Source organism: Rhinatrema bivittatum, chromosome 2, assembly GCF_901001135.1.
Source record: "Rhinatrema bivittatum chromosome 2, aRhiBiv1.1, whole genome shotgun sequence".
In the NCBI taxonomy this organism is placed as follows: domain Eukaryota; kingdom Metazoa; phylum Chordata; class Amphibia; order Gymnophiona; family Rhinatrematidae; genus Rhinatrema; species Rhinatrema bivittatum.
In genome coordinates, this window is record NC_042616.1 from 823009966 (window position 1) to 823026727 (window position 16762).

The following is a 16762-nucleotide window of genomic DNA, read 5'->3' on the forward strand; positions in this document are numbered from 1 at the left end:
GTGGCCTGAGACTACTAACCACGAGTAGATAAGTGTGCTGCTTGACATCCTATTAGCCATGTACATAGTCATGTAGAAATGTATATAGTTGTGTGGCCTGAGACTACTAACCACGAGTAGATAAGTGTGCTGCTTGACATCCTATTAGCCATGTACATAGTCATGTAGAAATGTATATAGTTGTGTAGACTGAGACTACTAACCACGAGTAGATAAGTGTGCTGCTTGACATCCCATTAGCCATGTACATAGTCATGTAGAAATGTATATAGTTGTGTGGCCTGAGACTACTAACCACGAGTAGATAAGTGTGATGCTTGACATCCTATTAGCCATGTACATAGTCATGTAGAAATGTATATAGTTGTGTGGCCTGAGACTACTAACCACGAGTAGATACGTGTGATGCTTGACATCCTATTAGCCATGTACATAGTCATGTAGAAATGTATGTAGTTGTGTAGACTGAGACTACTAACCACGAGTAGATACGTGTGATGCTTGACATCCTATTAGCCATGTACATAGTCATGTAGAAATGTATATAGTTGTGTGGCCTGAGACTACTAACCACGAGTAGATAAGTATGCTGCTTGACATCCTATTAGCCATGTACATAGTCATGTAGAAATGTATATAGTTGTGTGGCCTGAGACTACTAACCACGAGTAGATAAGTGTGCTGCTTGACATCCTACTAGCCATGTACATAGTCATGTAGAAATGTATATAGTTGTGTGGCCTGAGACTACTAACCACGAGTAGATAAGTGTGCTGCTTGACATCCTATTAGCCATGTACATAGTCATGTAGAAATGTATATAGTTGTGTGGCCTGAGACTACTAACCACGAGTAGATAAGTGTGCTGCTTGACATCCTATTAGCCATGTACATAGTCATGTAGAAATGTATAGTCTAATAAACCTGTATATATTTGTACATACTGCCAGCCTTGTTCACAGCCCCATTTGTTTTCCTGGGATGAAGGGAGGGAAATCTCAACCACTGACACCTTCTTCCCCAGGTGAAGGCACCAAGCGCCAAGAACGTGAAGCCCAATGGAGTCAGCCCTAGTGAGGCTCCTGCCAGGTTGGTCCCAGACCCAGGAATGCCCTGTGAGGTAAGCAGTCAATGGGTCATTGCAATAAGAAGACAAACACTATTCTGGGTTGCTCCCAGAAGCCAGAAGTACTTGGCTAGTAATTATGGACCTCTCCTCCAGAAACTTGACTAAACCTTTTTTAAAATTCAGCTATGAAAAATGTACAATTGTTAGATGTGGGATCATTAAAGGGGATATGGCAATACTAAGATATTTTGCCACTTTAATGCCTGAAATATTTTGTGATATGGTCAACTTTTGGGGTACCTTCTCTATAGCTTCGCTGTCTTCCTCTATCTTTTTGGGTTTCTTTTTCTTTTCCAGCCTCTACAAACAGAAAGTAATAGCATTAAAAGTAAATACTTTAAATCCAGATGCAATAGCATTTAAAAGTAATAGCTTTAAATCCAGATACTATCTGGTCTACAGCTTTACCCAAACATTTTCTCTCTGTGCTTGTCCCCGAGCTTTCTAGAAATCACCATCTGCACTGAAACGCTCTTTCCTGCAGCTACCAACTTTTCTGTACAGAAATGTCTCTTCATACTACTACAGAGTCTAATTTTGATTTAATTCAAAAATGTGACATGCTGCCTAGGCTCTAGCAGGCATAAAACAATAAATAGAAAATATTAAATACTGCATGGTCAATATCCAAAGACATTTAGATGGATAACTGCACTTTACATTTGTTGACCTTCAGTTCAAATGGTGTACAGTTACAAATTCCCCTCACCCAAAAAAACCTAAAACATAGAACTAACTTCTTTCCAGTGACTTGGTGGCACTGCCATGCAGGGCACCTGGGTGTGATTCGGAGAATGGCCTTTTCTCCTCAGGCCAGGAATACTGTGAAGAGCACATTCCTAACTGCTGGAGGAAGGGCACCTCATCCATCATACAGGGATGATTTATTTATTTATTTTATTTAAAGAATTTTTATATACCGGGGCACGTAGCAAAACATCACCTCGGTTCACAGTGTAACATAACATAGCAAATAGCTTTACAATGAATATAAATAACGGTTCACAATATAAAATGATATAGTAGCAGGCTTTACAAAAGATTATTATCTAGTGGCCAGACTTGGGGTGCGCATATACCAGATTCCAGAAGACCCTAGTTGCAAAATCCAAGCAGCTGGAAGGCACGAGGATGCACAGCTCCAGTAAAATCGAGTTTCAGTTTATTTGGATGCCCATCAAAGCAGGTGCAAACTACCAGGCTGAAATGCTGAGCTTGCCTCTTTTGCATGGTCCATACTTCTGAGATATTCGAATGTCTCTGTTGTGGGTCCCCCCTCTCTCCTCTCCCTTAGGATGTACATAGTTTCTCTTCTCATAGACTTTATGATACAACCTCTGCCTTCTTATGGCCTACCTCCACCCTCTCTATATTGATTTGGAGATATGGCCTGTAAACCTGCCCCAAATGCTCTAGCTGAGGTCAGTCTAATGACTTCCATTTTGTATGCTGCATTATTTATTTTCCTCCTCAATGATTTTACCCACATTTGCTAAAGACAAAGCCAAAGAACCTGCGTTCCGCCAACAAAGGTTTATTAACTTTACCATCCATGCAATCAGCCCACTTGAATGAGTGGGCTGGTTGCACAGAGCTCTGTCATTAGCAGGGCCTAAAATATGGAATTTGCTCCCGACACCAATCAGGCTAGAGTCTAACTTTAAACAGCTTAAGAGAGACCTCAAAACATGGCTTTTTAGTGAGGCTTATTCAAGCCAATCTTAGAGTGATTTAATGTTAGGATTTTACTGTTTCTTGCAGTTTGATGACAGCTCGTTTGCTTGAAGAGTTAAGTGATGAATTTGTTAACTGTTTTTTGTTTTAACCATTACTTTATGTTTTGAGTAGTAGCCAATAGTTTTAAGATCATATACATTTTTAGATTTGATCTTAACTAATTGCTTTAGGTTAATTATGATATATTTTAGGTTTATTTTTATTATGATGCATTTTAGATTAATTATGATGTATTTTAGGTTATTAATGATATATTTTAGCTTAAGCATGATGTTTTACTCTTGTGAACCGTTATGATGGGCCCTTAGTGACGGTAAAAAAAAAAAAATCTAATAAATAAATAAATAAAGACAGCTTATCCTTTCTTTCATTCAGACATAAACATAGTTCAAGGAAAAAATGTCAGAGGAGCAGTGTTATTGGTATTCCTGCTACTCATTAACAATAGCTATAATTTGAAGTAGAGATGGCTTTCTCATGGACCTGTGACAGAGTCAGGATTAGAATTTACAGCCCAAATGTTCTTAGGAATTAATTTCCAAATATTTATGCTTTGCCTATCCAAGAGGATCTAGGTAACTTGCAACAAAAGAAAAAAATGTTGAAATTCCATGCCACAAGCATTAGGGGTCTGTTGAGAAAAGGAGTGTTTTCGTGTGCCCTTGGGCCTCGACCCGACCCCAGACGGATCCAGGACCGAACCGAGGGTTGATGGCGTGTTCCAGCATGGCAGGACTATGGTCTTTCCCTCTGCCAGGCCTGCAAGCTCCCAGCGCCAACAACAAGATGATGTTGGTAGGGGAATGGTCCTCTGACCTTTCCAAGCCCTTTCGGACCTGTCGCTTGGATCGGCATGGAGCAGCAGGTCGGCCTGAGGATGAGGGCAGATGGATGCCTTGACACGAAGACATGACACCAAGGTTGATGCGACGGCATCACAGACGAGGGTTTAAGTGAAGACATGACACCAGGGTTGTTGAAGACATGACACCAGGGCTGATGCGAAGACATCACGAATCAGGGTCGATGCGACGGCATCACGGACCAGGGTTGATGCGACAACATCAGGAACAAGACGCTGAAGCGAAGACATGACACCAAGACTGATGCAATGGCATCAGGGACGAGACGAGGAACTTGACGAAGTCCAGACGAGACGAGAAGCTGGGAGGGTGAACATTGGCACCTTCACGGGCGGACCCAATGGGCTGGTCGCGGACTACCCTGTCCCACTGCGCGCCCTACACAGTCCAAGGATGCTGGTCATAGACCACGTGGGAGCGGGACAAGCGCAGGGAAGAATCCAGTCAAGGTGGGACTCCGACGACGAAGCCGATGTCATCCGAAGCTCCACAAAGGCTGGCAGGACAAGACGGCTCAGGAGCACAGGAACGAATTCCACCTGCAGGCCACTCCAACTCGGGAAAGACGTCATCCGAGGGACCAAGGCCAACAGGACCAGAAGGCTCAGGAGCGCTGAAGACACAGGAGCAAGACATTAAGGAACCTAGGATATCAGGAAACAGAAGATCAAGACGATACACCAGGACATCTGGACAGGGACCTCAGGCAATGAAGACTTGACATGACGAGACGAGACAAGGAGCTCCACGAAGAAGGAAGAAGACCTGATGGAGCTCTGGCAGGCAGGAGCCTCCAGAGTGAAGTAACTCCGATGCAAGGCAAGGAGCAATGACAAGACCAGCCCTTTTATAGGGCTGCAACAGGAAACAGTCTCAAGGAGGGGCCCAGGGTATATCCGGCCATGGGCCCTTTAAATATATAAGAGAGGCGCGGCCGCACACCTACAGGCAGGAAGCAGGGCTGTGCAGGACCGTGGACAGCAGTCCTGCACCGACATCATGCGTAGCAGCAGGGCTGGGCCTGGAGAGCAGGCCCCGATGACGGCAGCAGCTCCAGCCGCTGCAGGAAGCCCCGAGGGCGGCTCCAGCCGCCAGTCGAGCCCGGGGCTTGCAGCCTCCGGCCATGAAGATGAAGACGGCGTCGACGGCGGCTTCCAGCCGCAAAGGGAGGCAGAAGTCCACGGCTCCATCGTGACAAGGGAGGAACATGATGGACGGCCTCCAGGCCACAGGGAGCAGGAAAGTCCGCAGCTCCAGCCGCACTGGAAGGCCCGACCTCAGCGGCGTCCGTGCCGCGTCGGGCAGCAAAACGAGGTGAGCAGGAGCTGCTCGCGGGGGTTAGCTCCGCGGGCAGTGTTCATAACAGGGATGTCTCCTTCCTATGAGATGACAACAGTTGTGAAGAAAACAAAGGTCCAAAATCTTTTCAGTTTCATTAGATTTTCATTGTGATTTATTTTTCATCAAGGGATTCTGGGTTCATCTCTTCCTCTAGCCTGTAACCTAGGACACAGTGATCTGCAATGACACACTTAACCTTTTAAGATTAGAGGACTGGGGAATAGGTGCAAACACCCACTCAATGGTGTAGAAATATAATAAAGCAAAATTGCTTACCTTGTAATAGGTGTTATCCCAGGACAGCAGGATGTAGTCCTCACATATGGGTGACATCGGTAATGGAGCCCTATGTACGGAAAAACTTCTTTAAAAGTTTCCATGAAACTTTTGAATGGCACCGGAGTGCCTACTGAGCATGCCCAGCATGCCATGATATTCCCTGACACAGGGGTCTCCCTTCAGTCTTGTTTTGTAGCAATAGGCATTAGCCAAAAATAAAATAATAAAACATATCGGACCCAACTCCGCGGGGTGGCGGGTGGGTTTCGTGAGGACTACATCCTGCTGTCCTGGGATAACACCTATTACAAGGTAAGCAATTTTGCTTTATCCCAGGACAAGCAGGATGCTAGTCCTCACATATGGGTGATTAGCAAGCTAGAGGCTGAGTCATTTTGAGGATAGTAACAGTGGAGTATTGTTGTCGAAATGAATCAGCCGAAATCACAGCAGGTTGGATGAGAAGGAGTTGGGATTACACTGGAAACAAGTTCTTTAAGACGGATTGTCCATAGGCTGAATCTTGTCTTCCCTCTTTGTCTAAACAGTAGTGAGCTGCAAAAGTGTGAAGAGAACTCCATGTTGCTGCTTTACAAATGTCCAGAATAGTCACAGAGCGAAGGTGTGCTACTGAAGTTGACATTGCTCTGACTGAGTGTGCTTTTACTCGCCCTTGAAGAGTAAGGCCTGCTTTTTCATAACAAAATTGTATGCAATCTGCCAACCAGTTTGACAGAGTATGTTTACCCACTGCTTTACCTGGTTTGTTTGGATCATAGGATACAAATAGCTGACTGGATTTTCTTTGGGCTGTAGTGCGGTTTAAATAGAAGGACGTTTACAGTCCAAAGTGTGTAAGGCTCTTTCTCCTTGGTGAGAGTGAGGCCTAGGAAAGAATGTAGGTAAAACTATGGATTGGTTTAAGTGAAATTCCGTGACAACCTTAGGAAGGAATTTTGGATGTGTCCGGAGGACTACCCTGTCATGGAGGAACTTTGTGAAAGGTTCGTATGTGACTAATGCTTGTAATTCACTGACCCTTCTGGCTGATGTAATGGCTATGAGAAATACCGTTTTCCAAGTAAGGTATTTAAGGTCACAAGTATTTATGGGTTCAAAGGGAGAACGCATAAGTCTAGTTAATACTACGTTCAGGTCCCATTGTATGCTTGGGGAATGAACTGGAGGTTTAATGTGAGTTAGGCCTCTCATGAATTTACTGATGAGAGGCTGTGTGGAGATAGGCGCATCTCCTAGCTTGTTATGATAAACTGAGATTGCACTTAAGTGTACCCTTACAGATGACGTCTTAAGACCAGAGTCTGAGAGGTGGTAAAGGTAATCTAGTAGCGAGGTAGTGGGGCAAGTGAAAGGATCTAAATCTTTCTGAGTGCACCACAGAGTAAACTGTTTCCATTTGTAGGAATAATTCTTTCTAGTGGAAGGTTTACGTGCAGCTATAAGTACTTGAGATATAGCGGATGGAAGGTTGAGAGGCTGTAAGATCAAGCTTTCAACATCCATGCTGTCAGGGACAGGGATTGAAGGTTGGGATGGCGCAACTGACCCTGTTCCTGAGTTATGAGATTGGGAGCTACTCCCAGGTGAATTGGATCCTTGACTGAGAGATCTAGCAGTGTGGGGAACCATACTTGTCGAGGCCAATATGGGGCTATGAGTATCATGGTCCCTTTGTCCTGTTGTAGCTTCACTAGCGTTTTGGTTATGAGTGGTATCGGTGGATACGCGTATAACAGGCCTGAATTCCAATGGCGAGCAAATGCGTCCTTTGGTAGGTTGTTCTGCTGCCAGAGGAGAGAGCAGTAATTGTTCACTTTGTAGTTGAGCTGGGATGCAAAGAGATCTATCGTCGGTTGACCCCAGCGTTGGAAGATCTTGGATGCTATTGCTGGATCCAAGGACCATTCGTGTGGTTGGAATTGACGACTGAGGCGATCCGCTACTGTGTTGTGGATGCCTGCTAGGTAGGTGGTCCGTAGAAGAATTGAGTGTGTCAGGGCCCAGTCCCAAATCTGTGCTGCTTCTTGACAAAGGAGGTAAGAACCTGTCCCCCCTTGTTTGTTGATGTACACATGGCTACTGTGTTGTCCGTTTGGATCAGAACAGTCTTGTGTGATAAGCAGTCCTTGAACGCATGTAGCGCATAGCGTATAGCTCGAAGCTCCAGGAAGTTTATTTGAAAAGAGGCTTCGAGCTGTGTCCACTTGCCCTGTGTCTTTAGATGACCAATGTGTGCTCCCCACCCTAAGGTGGATGCATCTGTAGTCAAAGTCACTTGTGGAACTGGTTGCTGGAAAGGTAGGCCTTTGAGTAGGTTGTTCATTGATGTCCACCAGATGAGTGCAGATCTGAGTTCTGGTGTGATATGAATGGGAGTGGACATTGGTTGAGTGGCTTGTATCCACTGTGTTTTGAGTGTCCATTGCAGTAGTCGCATGGTCAATCTGGCCATGGGAGTGACATGAACTGTGGAAGCCATGTGCCCTAGAAGAATGAGGCACTGGTGAGCTGTTACCTGGAATTGGTTGCGAAGATTGTGAGTCAACAGGACAAGTGTTTGAGCATGGTCTCTTGGAAGAAAAGCTGTTGCTATTGCAGTGTTCAGTTCTGCACCTATGAATTGTATCAGATGAGTTGGTGACAGATGGGATTTCTGGTAGTTGATGAGAAATCCCAAGGAGTGAAGCACTTGGATGGTGAGCTTGAGAGAAGTGAGAGCTCCTTCTTTTGATTGACTTTTGATGAGCCAATCGTCCAGATAAGGGAACACGTGCACTCTTTGCTTGTGGAGGTGTGCCACTGCTGCAGCCATGCACTTTGTGAAAACTCGTGGTGCTGATGCAAGGCCGAATGGTAGCACTCTGTATTGAAAATGCTGATCCAGTACCCGAAAGCGTAGGTATTGGCGATGAGGAGGAAAGATGGGGATGTGAGCGTATGCATCTTGAAGATCCAGAGAGCAGAGCCAATCTCCCCTTTGAAGAAGAGGTAGAATGGTGACTAGGGACACCATTCTGAATTTTTCTTTTTTGAGAAATTTGTTGAGTTGTCTGAGGTCTAGAATGGGACGAAGGTCTCCTGTTTTCTTTGGAATGAGGAAATATCTGGAGTAGAATCCTCTGCCCTTTTGAGGCCCAGGAACTGGTTCTATGGCCCTGGCTCTCAGAAGGGTGGATAATTCTGTTTGAATAATTATGGAATGTTGATTTATTGTCCAAGATTGAAGTGGTGGATTTTTCTTTTGGGACAGTAAGGAAATCCAATCTGTAACCGTGAGTTGTGATGGATAACACCCACTGGTCGGTGGTGATGGAGGTCCAATAGTTGTGGAAGTATTGTATTCGACCTCCTACTGGTGTTTCTGGGAATGGGTTGGTCTGGCTGCTGCTCTCTGGGGCTTTTCAAAAACCAGATGTAGTGGCCGTCTGAGGAGGTGGTTGTGCCCTTGCAGGCCTTTGTCTTGGCTGCTGGCGTTGCGTTGGCCGACTAGGTCTGGGCCTACCTGCTGGGGGGTAATATTGACGTGGGCGATAATAAGGCCGTCGAGTGTCACGCCTTGGAAACTTCCTGGTGGAAGGCTGAGTCTCTTGTGGTTGAGAAGATAATTGTTTCAATGTTTCAGTGTGGTCCTTCAGGGTTGCCACAGCTTCTTTTATTTTCTCACCAAAGAGATTATCCCTCAAGCAAGGCAGATCTGCCAAATGTTCCTGAACCTCTGGGTGCAGATCAGAGGCTTTGAGCCATGCCCATCTTCTTGCCGCAATACCCGATGCTGATAGACGTGCAGCAGTTTCGAAACAATCATAGGTTGCTCGAACCTCATGTTTACCAGAGTCGAGGCCTTTATGTATGATGTCTTGTAAGGATTCCTGATATTGCTCAGGAAGAGAGAGAGAGAGTTCCTGAACCTGTTTCCAAAGGTTCCTTTGGTACTGGTTCATATATAATTGATAGGATGAAATTTTTGAAACCAGCATTGAACCTTGAAAGATTTTCCTTCCCAGGTTATCCAGAAGCCTACTCTCTTTTCCAGGTGGTACAGAGGAGTGTGACTTTTGCCGCTTCGCCTTCTTCTGAGCGGATTCAACGACCACTGACTGGTGAGGCAACTATATTTTCTGGAACCCTGGAATAGGTTGCACTAGGTAGGTTGACTCTGCTCTCTTATTTACTGCTGACACCGAACCTGGATGCTCCCAAATCCTATATTGCAGTTCCTGGAACACCTCATGGACAGGGACTGCCAGCATTTCCTTGGGAGGGTCCACAAACTGGAGGACTTCCAAGGTCTTCTGACGTGCATCCACCTCTGTTTGAATGGGAAAAGGAATGGTGTCAGCCATTTCTTTAACAAAATTGGTGAAGGAGAGGTCCTCAGGAGGTGATTTCCTGTGGTCATCAGGCGGAGAAGGCTCTGAAAATATTTCCTCATCAGAAGAAAAATCAGAGCTGGTGTCTACAGGTATCTCCTGTGTGTGATGAGGGATTGGCTGCATAGGTCGAGGTGGTAAGACCGGTCTTGGCACTCCAGATGGGCCTGGAATCGGTTCCACTGGTATTTTCTTAGTGAGGATGTCCAGGAGTGTGTCCAGTTTGGTAAAAACTGGATGTAACCCGGATACATCCTCCTTGGGCACCGGTGCTGGCATCGGAGATATCGGTGTGGGCACCGGTGTAGGTATCGATGGAGGTACCTGTGGCACCGGTGAAGGTACCGGAGTAGGCATCGGGACCGGTTCCCGTGTCCTCGTCGGTGTCTGCGGCATCGATGGTGCTGGGTCTCTCGGTGATGGAATGGGCATCGGTGGAGTTGTCGATGGCTGAGGCGGAATCGCATCGCGCAGAGCCTGTTGCACCGCTTGACGAATCAAGGAGTCAAGTTCCACTCTCACAGCTGGTGATAACAGAGCAGCTGTGGAGGGAGGCGGTGTTGGCGATGCCAATACCTCCTCAGAGCCCTGAGGAGGTATGGAGCCCGTCACCGATATCGGTGGGGATCGCCCTTCACTAGGCCTCGGAGCCTCAGTCCCCGTCCGGGGTTTCTTTGCAGGCGAGGCCGTGCCTTCTGATGGATTCTCGGTCATCGTTACCTGGCGTCTCCGATGCCGGTGGCGGTGTTTTTCTTTTTGCTTGTCGCTTCCCGAGGTCGATGCTTTTGAGGAAATTGAAGGGGATGGTGTTGAGGCGTCTCCCGCTTCTGGATGTTTTTGCTTCAGTTGACGGACTGAAGTAGATGGAGAAGATTGCGCTGAGGTCGAAGGCCTTGGAAGCAATTGGATATTAAATAACTGCTCCATTTTTTCGGCCCTTAGACGACGACCTTTCGCTGTCACTTCCGCACATGATTTACATGTTTGGATATTGTGATCTTTGCCTAAGCAAAGAACACATTCAAAGTGAGGGTCGGTAATCGACATTGTCCTCACACAGTTTGGGCACTTTTTGAAGCCCGAGGCCATGGCGCCGGACAGCCGTCGACGGCGATAACCCCAAAAATATCGTTCCCGGCCGGGAATCAAAAACGGAAACAGTTATAGAAAGGGAAACCCCTGCGGATGGAGTAAAATTTTTCCGAAAATATGAATTTTTTTCGATAGGTGAAAATCACCTCAGGACTCCAATTAGCCCGCGATGCTAACGGCTTCGCGGAAAAAAGAAGACTGAAGGGAGACCCCTGTGGCAGGGAATATCATGGCATGCTGGGCATGCTCAGTAGGCACTCTGGTGCCATTCAAAAGTTTCATGGAAACTTTTAAAGAAGTTTTTCCGTACATAAGGCTCCATTACCGATGTCACCCATATGTGAGGACTAGCATCCTGCTTGTCCTGGGATAAAAAAATAACCAAAGGGATTAAAGTGTTTTACCCAAACAAGTTTGGCAAAAAAAAAAAAAAAAAGCTTGGAATAAGGCAAAAGCCTCACAAAATATAAAGTACCCTTATCTAGAGCAGGGGAAAAGAAGCCAGGAGTGGTGGAGTGGTTGTCGGGAAACAGTGTTCAGAGTTTTTCGGGAAGCTACATTTCATTTCCCCTCTGCAGTCACCTCTCTGAATGGAGTGTAATGGGTAACTCAACTCCAAGTTGGGTTGGCTAAGATTCATGGCTCTTTTTCCAAATTCAAGATCCACCAATAACCCATGTAGCTTATGCCGTGCCAGAATACATGTTCCACCAATTTTCAAAGCAATCTTATGCCCTTCAGTTCACTTTGATAATCATGCAAAATAATGCCCTGAAACTAATGCCCACAAAGTTATGGATACCTGTTCTATGCAGCACATAGCTTGTGCATTTCAAAAATCTAAAATGTGTGTAAATCCCAATGCCACATCCGCTTCGAACACCTTTTTCTGTGCACATATGCAAAAACTGGTTATGTGCATACTTTTATGCACAAAAAGCACATGCAATTTTATAAGGAACCATTTACTTTTATAAAGCCATGTGTGTACAAGTGGCTTTAAAAATGACCCACACAAAGCCGATGAGACTATGGAGAGATTTAGAGGGGTACAGGAGGTAAGAAGGAGCACATCCTGGGAAACCGCTTCGAGGTCTTGGCAGGGAGGGAATGTGCTGACATTGAACCAGTAAGAGAGACAAAGGAGAATGTAATACACCAGAGAGGAGATGACAAAGAGGTTGGCAGAAAACCTCAGAATAGAAGGACATTTCTTCTACTGGGGAAGTCTATTAGCAAGGGACCACAGAAAGGAGATAAGAGAGTTAACAAGTCAGTTTTCAACGAAAAATGAGTGCCTCACCTAGGCATTTCAACTTTAGGAAGTCACTTTTCAAGAACCCCAGATGAGTTATCACGTATATTCCTCTGAATATCCTCAAATAAAGTGATCTACCTGGATAACTTTGAAACCTAACTGATTATATCTGAATAGGACTGGTTAGGATTCAAAGTTACCTGGGTACATGTACCTGGATATCTTTAAGCTTAGCCAGCTAGGGGTGTGCATTCGTTTTGAACTTAAATGTAAAACACAACTTTTTTTTTTTTTTTAACTTAAAAAAGTGATGAGGCGAAAACGATCGGATTTCCAACTTATTCAACATAGCCCCCCCAAGCTGGCCAAAAGTTCCTTTTGGGTGCAACGAGGGACCCGGAGCGAACGCGCGGGGAATCACGTGACGCCGCGTCACTCCGACGTGACGCCGACGTCACGTGCTCCTCGCAAAGGAGTTCAGAAATGGCGTCCTGACTCCCCGCTGGACCACCAGGGAGTTTTGGTTAAGTCTTGGGGGGGGGGGATTAAGGAGGGTGAGGGGTTTAAATTTTTATTTGCACGTATGGACATAGACTCAACTTATGGAATTCTCCATATGTCCATATTGACCGAAATTGACCCCCCCCTTTCGACTTATGGACTTATGAACATAAACTTTTGGTCTGCACATCCCTATAGCCAGCTATGTTCAAGGAATAAAGCTGGTTAAGTAACTATTACCATTATAAACAAACATCCTTGAGCGGCCCTGCCAAAATGATCTCCCGCACCCTCTACCCCAGTGTAATAAATATTGACCATGCCAGCCAATCTCATCTCTCTTTCCTCCCTTCTCCAAAATGTTTTGAAATCGTTGCGGGTCTGTAGGCCTAAAAATTCTACCCCTCCTCCCCTGAATTATCAAAATATTCTCCAATTGAAGGTTCCCTGCAGTAGTCCACCCTGCCCCCCTCCACAACCCAACCTGTAACCCTGCAAACTTGTTATTCAGAACAATTGTCCAATCCCCAGCATATCCAGTGTTGCTCTGAGCCAACCGATGATGACCCTTGGGCTGGGAACATGGCTCCACTAGTCCCACCCTCATCCCCACCTATGTCATCGGAGGCATCAGGACTACCAAGATGTATCTATGTCCCCAACTGGACTTCTCCTAAGGACCAACCAATCCTTTCAAAAGCAGACTCTAGGGGAGCAGATGGACCCTGCAGTCTTGGCCATTTGACAAGTGGTTCAGGGACTGACAATAATAAAGCCCTGACCGACAGAATGGAGAAATTACTAATATTATGATTAGAGCTCGGGTGGAGAATTATATATAAGATTAGTAATAGGAAGTTAGGATAAGCTCCCAAAGAATGCCATATTTGTTTCTAAGAAGCCTTGCTTATGAACATTTTTTTTTGGCCTACCATATAAGCCTCTTAGAATATATAATGGGCATTTAAACTCAAACAGTTTAAGTTTCTGGATGGGCATAATATGGATAATATGGACATTTTAAAAATGATGGACACTTAAATATATTCAATAACCAGAGAAACTGGGCCTAGAGACCTTTTCCAACATTTGGGCTTTTGCTGAAAGAAATGTTTTGCAACATTTAAAAGTAAGAGCTGTAACTAACAGTTAGTTGCAGAGCAAATGGACCTTGCGCTAGCAAGGCAAACAGAAGCCTTTTTGTAATCTGGGAAGTATCAATGAGAATGAAGACTCACTGCTCTCTTGATTAACAAATGGTGGTACCTAATCAAACCAAATCACACTACCTCAACACCTTTCCAAGGTGAGTATCTGAACTGAACTTTTCAACCTTTTTTCTTAGGTATACACTGCTCCTAGCTTATTTCTAGCTTCTGGCTACTTTTTTTTTTTTTTAGTATACAAACACTCTAACTTCTGCTTATTAGCTGCCTTACAGACTATTAAAAATAAACACACTAACTACTGCTTATTAGCTGCCTTACAGACTTTTATAAATAAACACACTACCTACTGCTTATTAGCTGCCTTACTGACCATTTAAAAATACAGTCTAACTTGTTTATTCACTGCCTTACTGACTATTGAAAGCACAAACACACAAATACACTAAATAATATTCCCAAATAGTTAACTTTGCCCCAATAATTTTGAAAAAGACAATGTCCCAAGCAAAAACTTACTGATTCCTTTCAGCCACCAGCAAGGTGATCCTCTCCTCTCGGTACTCCCCATCAACATATACTCCCAAATTGTTTCCTCTGATGATTGAATCTCCCAGCAGAAGCAGTTTTCTGTTATGACCTTTCATTCTATTGAAGGGTTTCTATGTATACTGGGTGCCTTCACTTTTAGAAATCCCATCAAAATCTGCTGCTGAGGGTTCTAGGTTCTCCAGTGAGAAAATGCATTTTGTAGGGATACCAGTGGGGAGAGTGGGTGTTTCTTCTTCACTGGACTTATTCTGCCAGAGCCCACCATTATCCAATTGTTCCTGGATGTTTTAATTCTGAAAGCCTGACTTCTCTGTGAGAGTGAGGGTTGATGCTCAGGGTGTTGTAAAGTTGGGGAAGGTGGGTACCTGTTTGTCACATTTCTTGTTCTACCAGAGCCCACTATAACCCATTTTTTGCTGTGTTTCTGTACCCTCTGTGGGAGATGTGTGAGAGATTTTGGATGGTTCAAGGACTGCGAGGTTAATTGAAAAGTGGACCATTTCTTCCTTAGATGAATCAGCTCTACACATCCTGTTACCTCCTATACTTATCACAGACACATTACCACTGGCATCTCCTGTACCTGCCACTTACACACCCTCCCCCCCCCCCCCCAAGCACCTCCTGTGTTTATTACACACTTGCCCCCCTACACCTGGCATCCCCTGTACCTATCTCACACACACACATCCTGTTACCTCCTATACTTATCACAGACACATTACCACTGGCATCTCCTGTGCCTGCCACTTACACACTCTCCCCCCCCCCCAAGCTCCTCCTGTGTTTATTACACACATGCACCCCTCCGTCTGTCACCTCCTGTACCTATCACACACCCATACACCTGGCACATCTGTACCAATCATACGCACACAGACCCCTCCATACCTTTTTTTCAGCCCATAGTAGGCGGTACAGCAGAGATTTTGGGATGACGCCTATCTTCTTGGGTGGAGGGGTATCTTCTGTATCTTTCTGAGGGATGAAATAAAAAGTAATTAAAACAGGCATTACATGATACAGTTCATCAAGTACACTGTCAAGTGCTCATCTCTATGGAGGGAACCAGAAATTAGTGATGTAAAATTAGCATAATGGCAGTGACAAGTCCATATGCAAATAAATGTAAGAACAATAATTGCACAATTATTATTTAAAAAATAATAAATAATGTAAACATGTAAAAAATAAAAATAATAAAATAAGTACTTTATTTAAAGCATTTACTAATCACTTTCCAAAGCAAACTAGGAGTTGCCCAAAGCAATGGAGACACGTCTCACAGAAAATTACAAAACATAAAATTCAATCAAAATGCAATTAAAAGCTAAATCATAAAACAGACACAGTTCTATCAGCTGCTATCAATAATTGAGCATCCGCCTGGGACATCAACCATGTTTTCAGACCTTAATAATAATAAAAAAAAACACAGCAGCAAATATAACTAAAATCGGCACACAAATTGTATTTGGAAAGAATACCTTCATCTATTTGAAACCCTTCAGATCCCTTATTAGTTGTGCAAGGGACCAAGCACACTGGGTGTTGCTGTCCAAAAGGGACAAAGCTCCTGTAGAGAAAACACAGTTGTATCACCAGAAGGTTAAAAGCTTGTGAGCAGTCCCGGGATGAAAAGTCTGTACAAAGAGTCTGAAGTAGTGAACCAAAGATACAACAATGGGAATCTGTATTGATAGTCAGCAGACTGAAACATGGCCATGCCAGATGACTGCAATCTGTCAGTAAATTGATTTACCTCTGTATAACAGATGATGATAACAGTTTCTAAACAAAATTTATGTGCCGATTGTAGTTATTTTTGCTGTTATTATTTTTATTATTTATAATTTTATAATTATTTTTATTTTTAAATTGTCTATTAAATAATTGTTCAATTATTGTTCTTAAACTTATGTGCATATAGAAATTTCACCACCATAGGTGCATTGTTGGGTTTTCTAATTTTACACCGCTTACTTCTGTCTCCCTTGAGTTTTGCTGTGAGGGCCTCTCTTCTCATTGTATATTTCCACGGTTTAAATAACGTTTCACCCATGGAAACGGTCTCTTTGATTGCTGGCCACCTCGCATGCATGTAGAGTATGTGCTTATTTCAGCAATGTGCACATCTTTATCGGCACACTGCAGAGGGGGGCTTGGGGATGGGGGAAAGCAAAGAGTGGGCTGATTAAATAAACTTATGTGCAGAGAAAGCCAGCAAACATCTCTGCTTGGAATTTTCTCCTGGGCAATAATCAAAGCAAAAGCAACGCCATAGTTTGGCTTTGATTATTGACGGAAACCCTGCGGGTGGAAGTACCAGTGCCGTTTTCACCAAGGCGCCAAGTTTTCATTATTTATTTTTAAAAAAAAATGTACTAATACTGAAAACACGTTTGAGGTAATGACAGCATGCAGCCAGTTCTAAAGCACCTGCACCATTGTCT

The 16762-nt window shown here is 44.3% G+C and overlaps 1 protein-coding gene across 1 annotated transcript in view; it reads right to left on the reverse strand.

Moving 5' to 3' along the window:
- The window catches only part of WDR97 (WD repeat domain 97), a 378285-nt gene that overhangs the window by 176433 nt on the left and 185090 nt on the right, over positions 1-16762 (reverse strand). The window contains exons 14-15 of the mRNA XM_029587226.1: positions 15201-15287; positions 1370-1429 (exon numbers count right to left, since the gene is read on the reverse strand). Coding sequence (XP_029443086.1) covers positions 1370-1429; positions 15201-15287 — 147 coding nt within the window. The remainder of the gene's footprint in view (positions 1-1369; positions 1430-15200; positions 15288-16762) is intronic.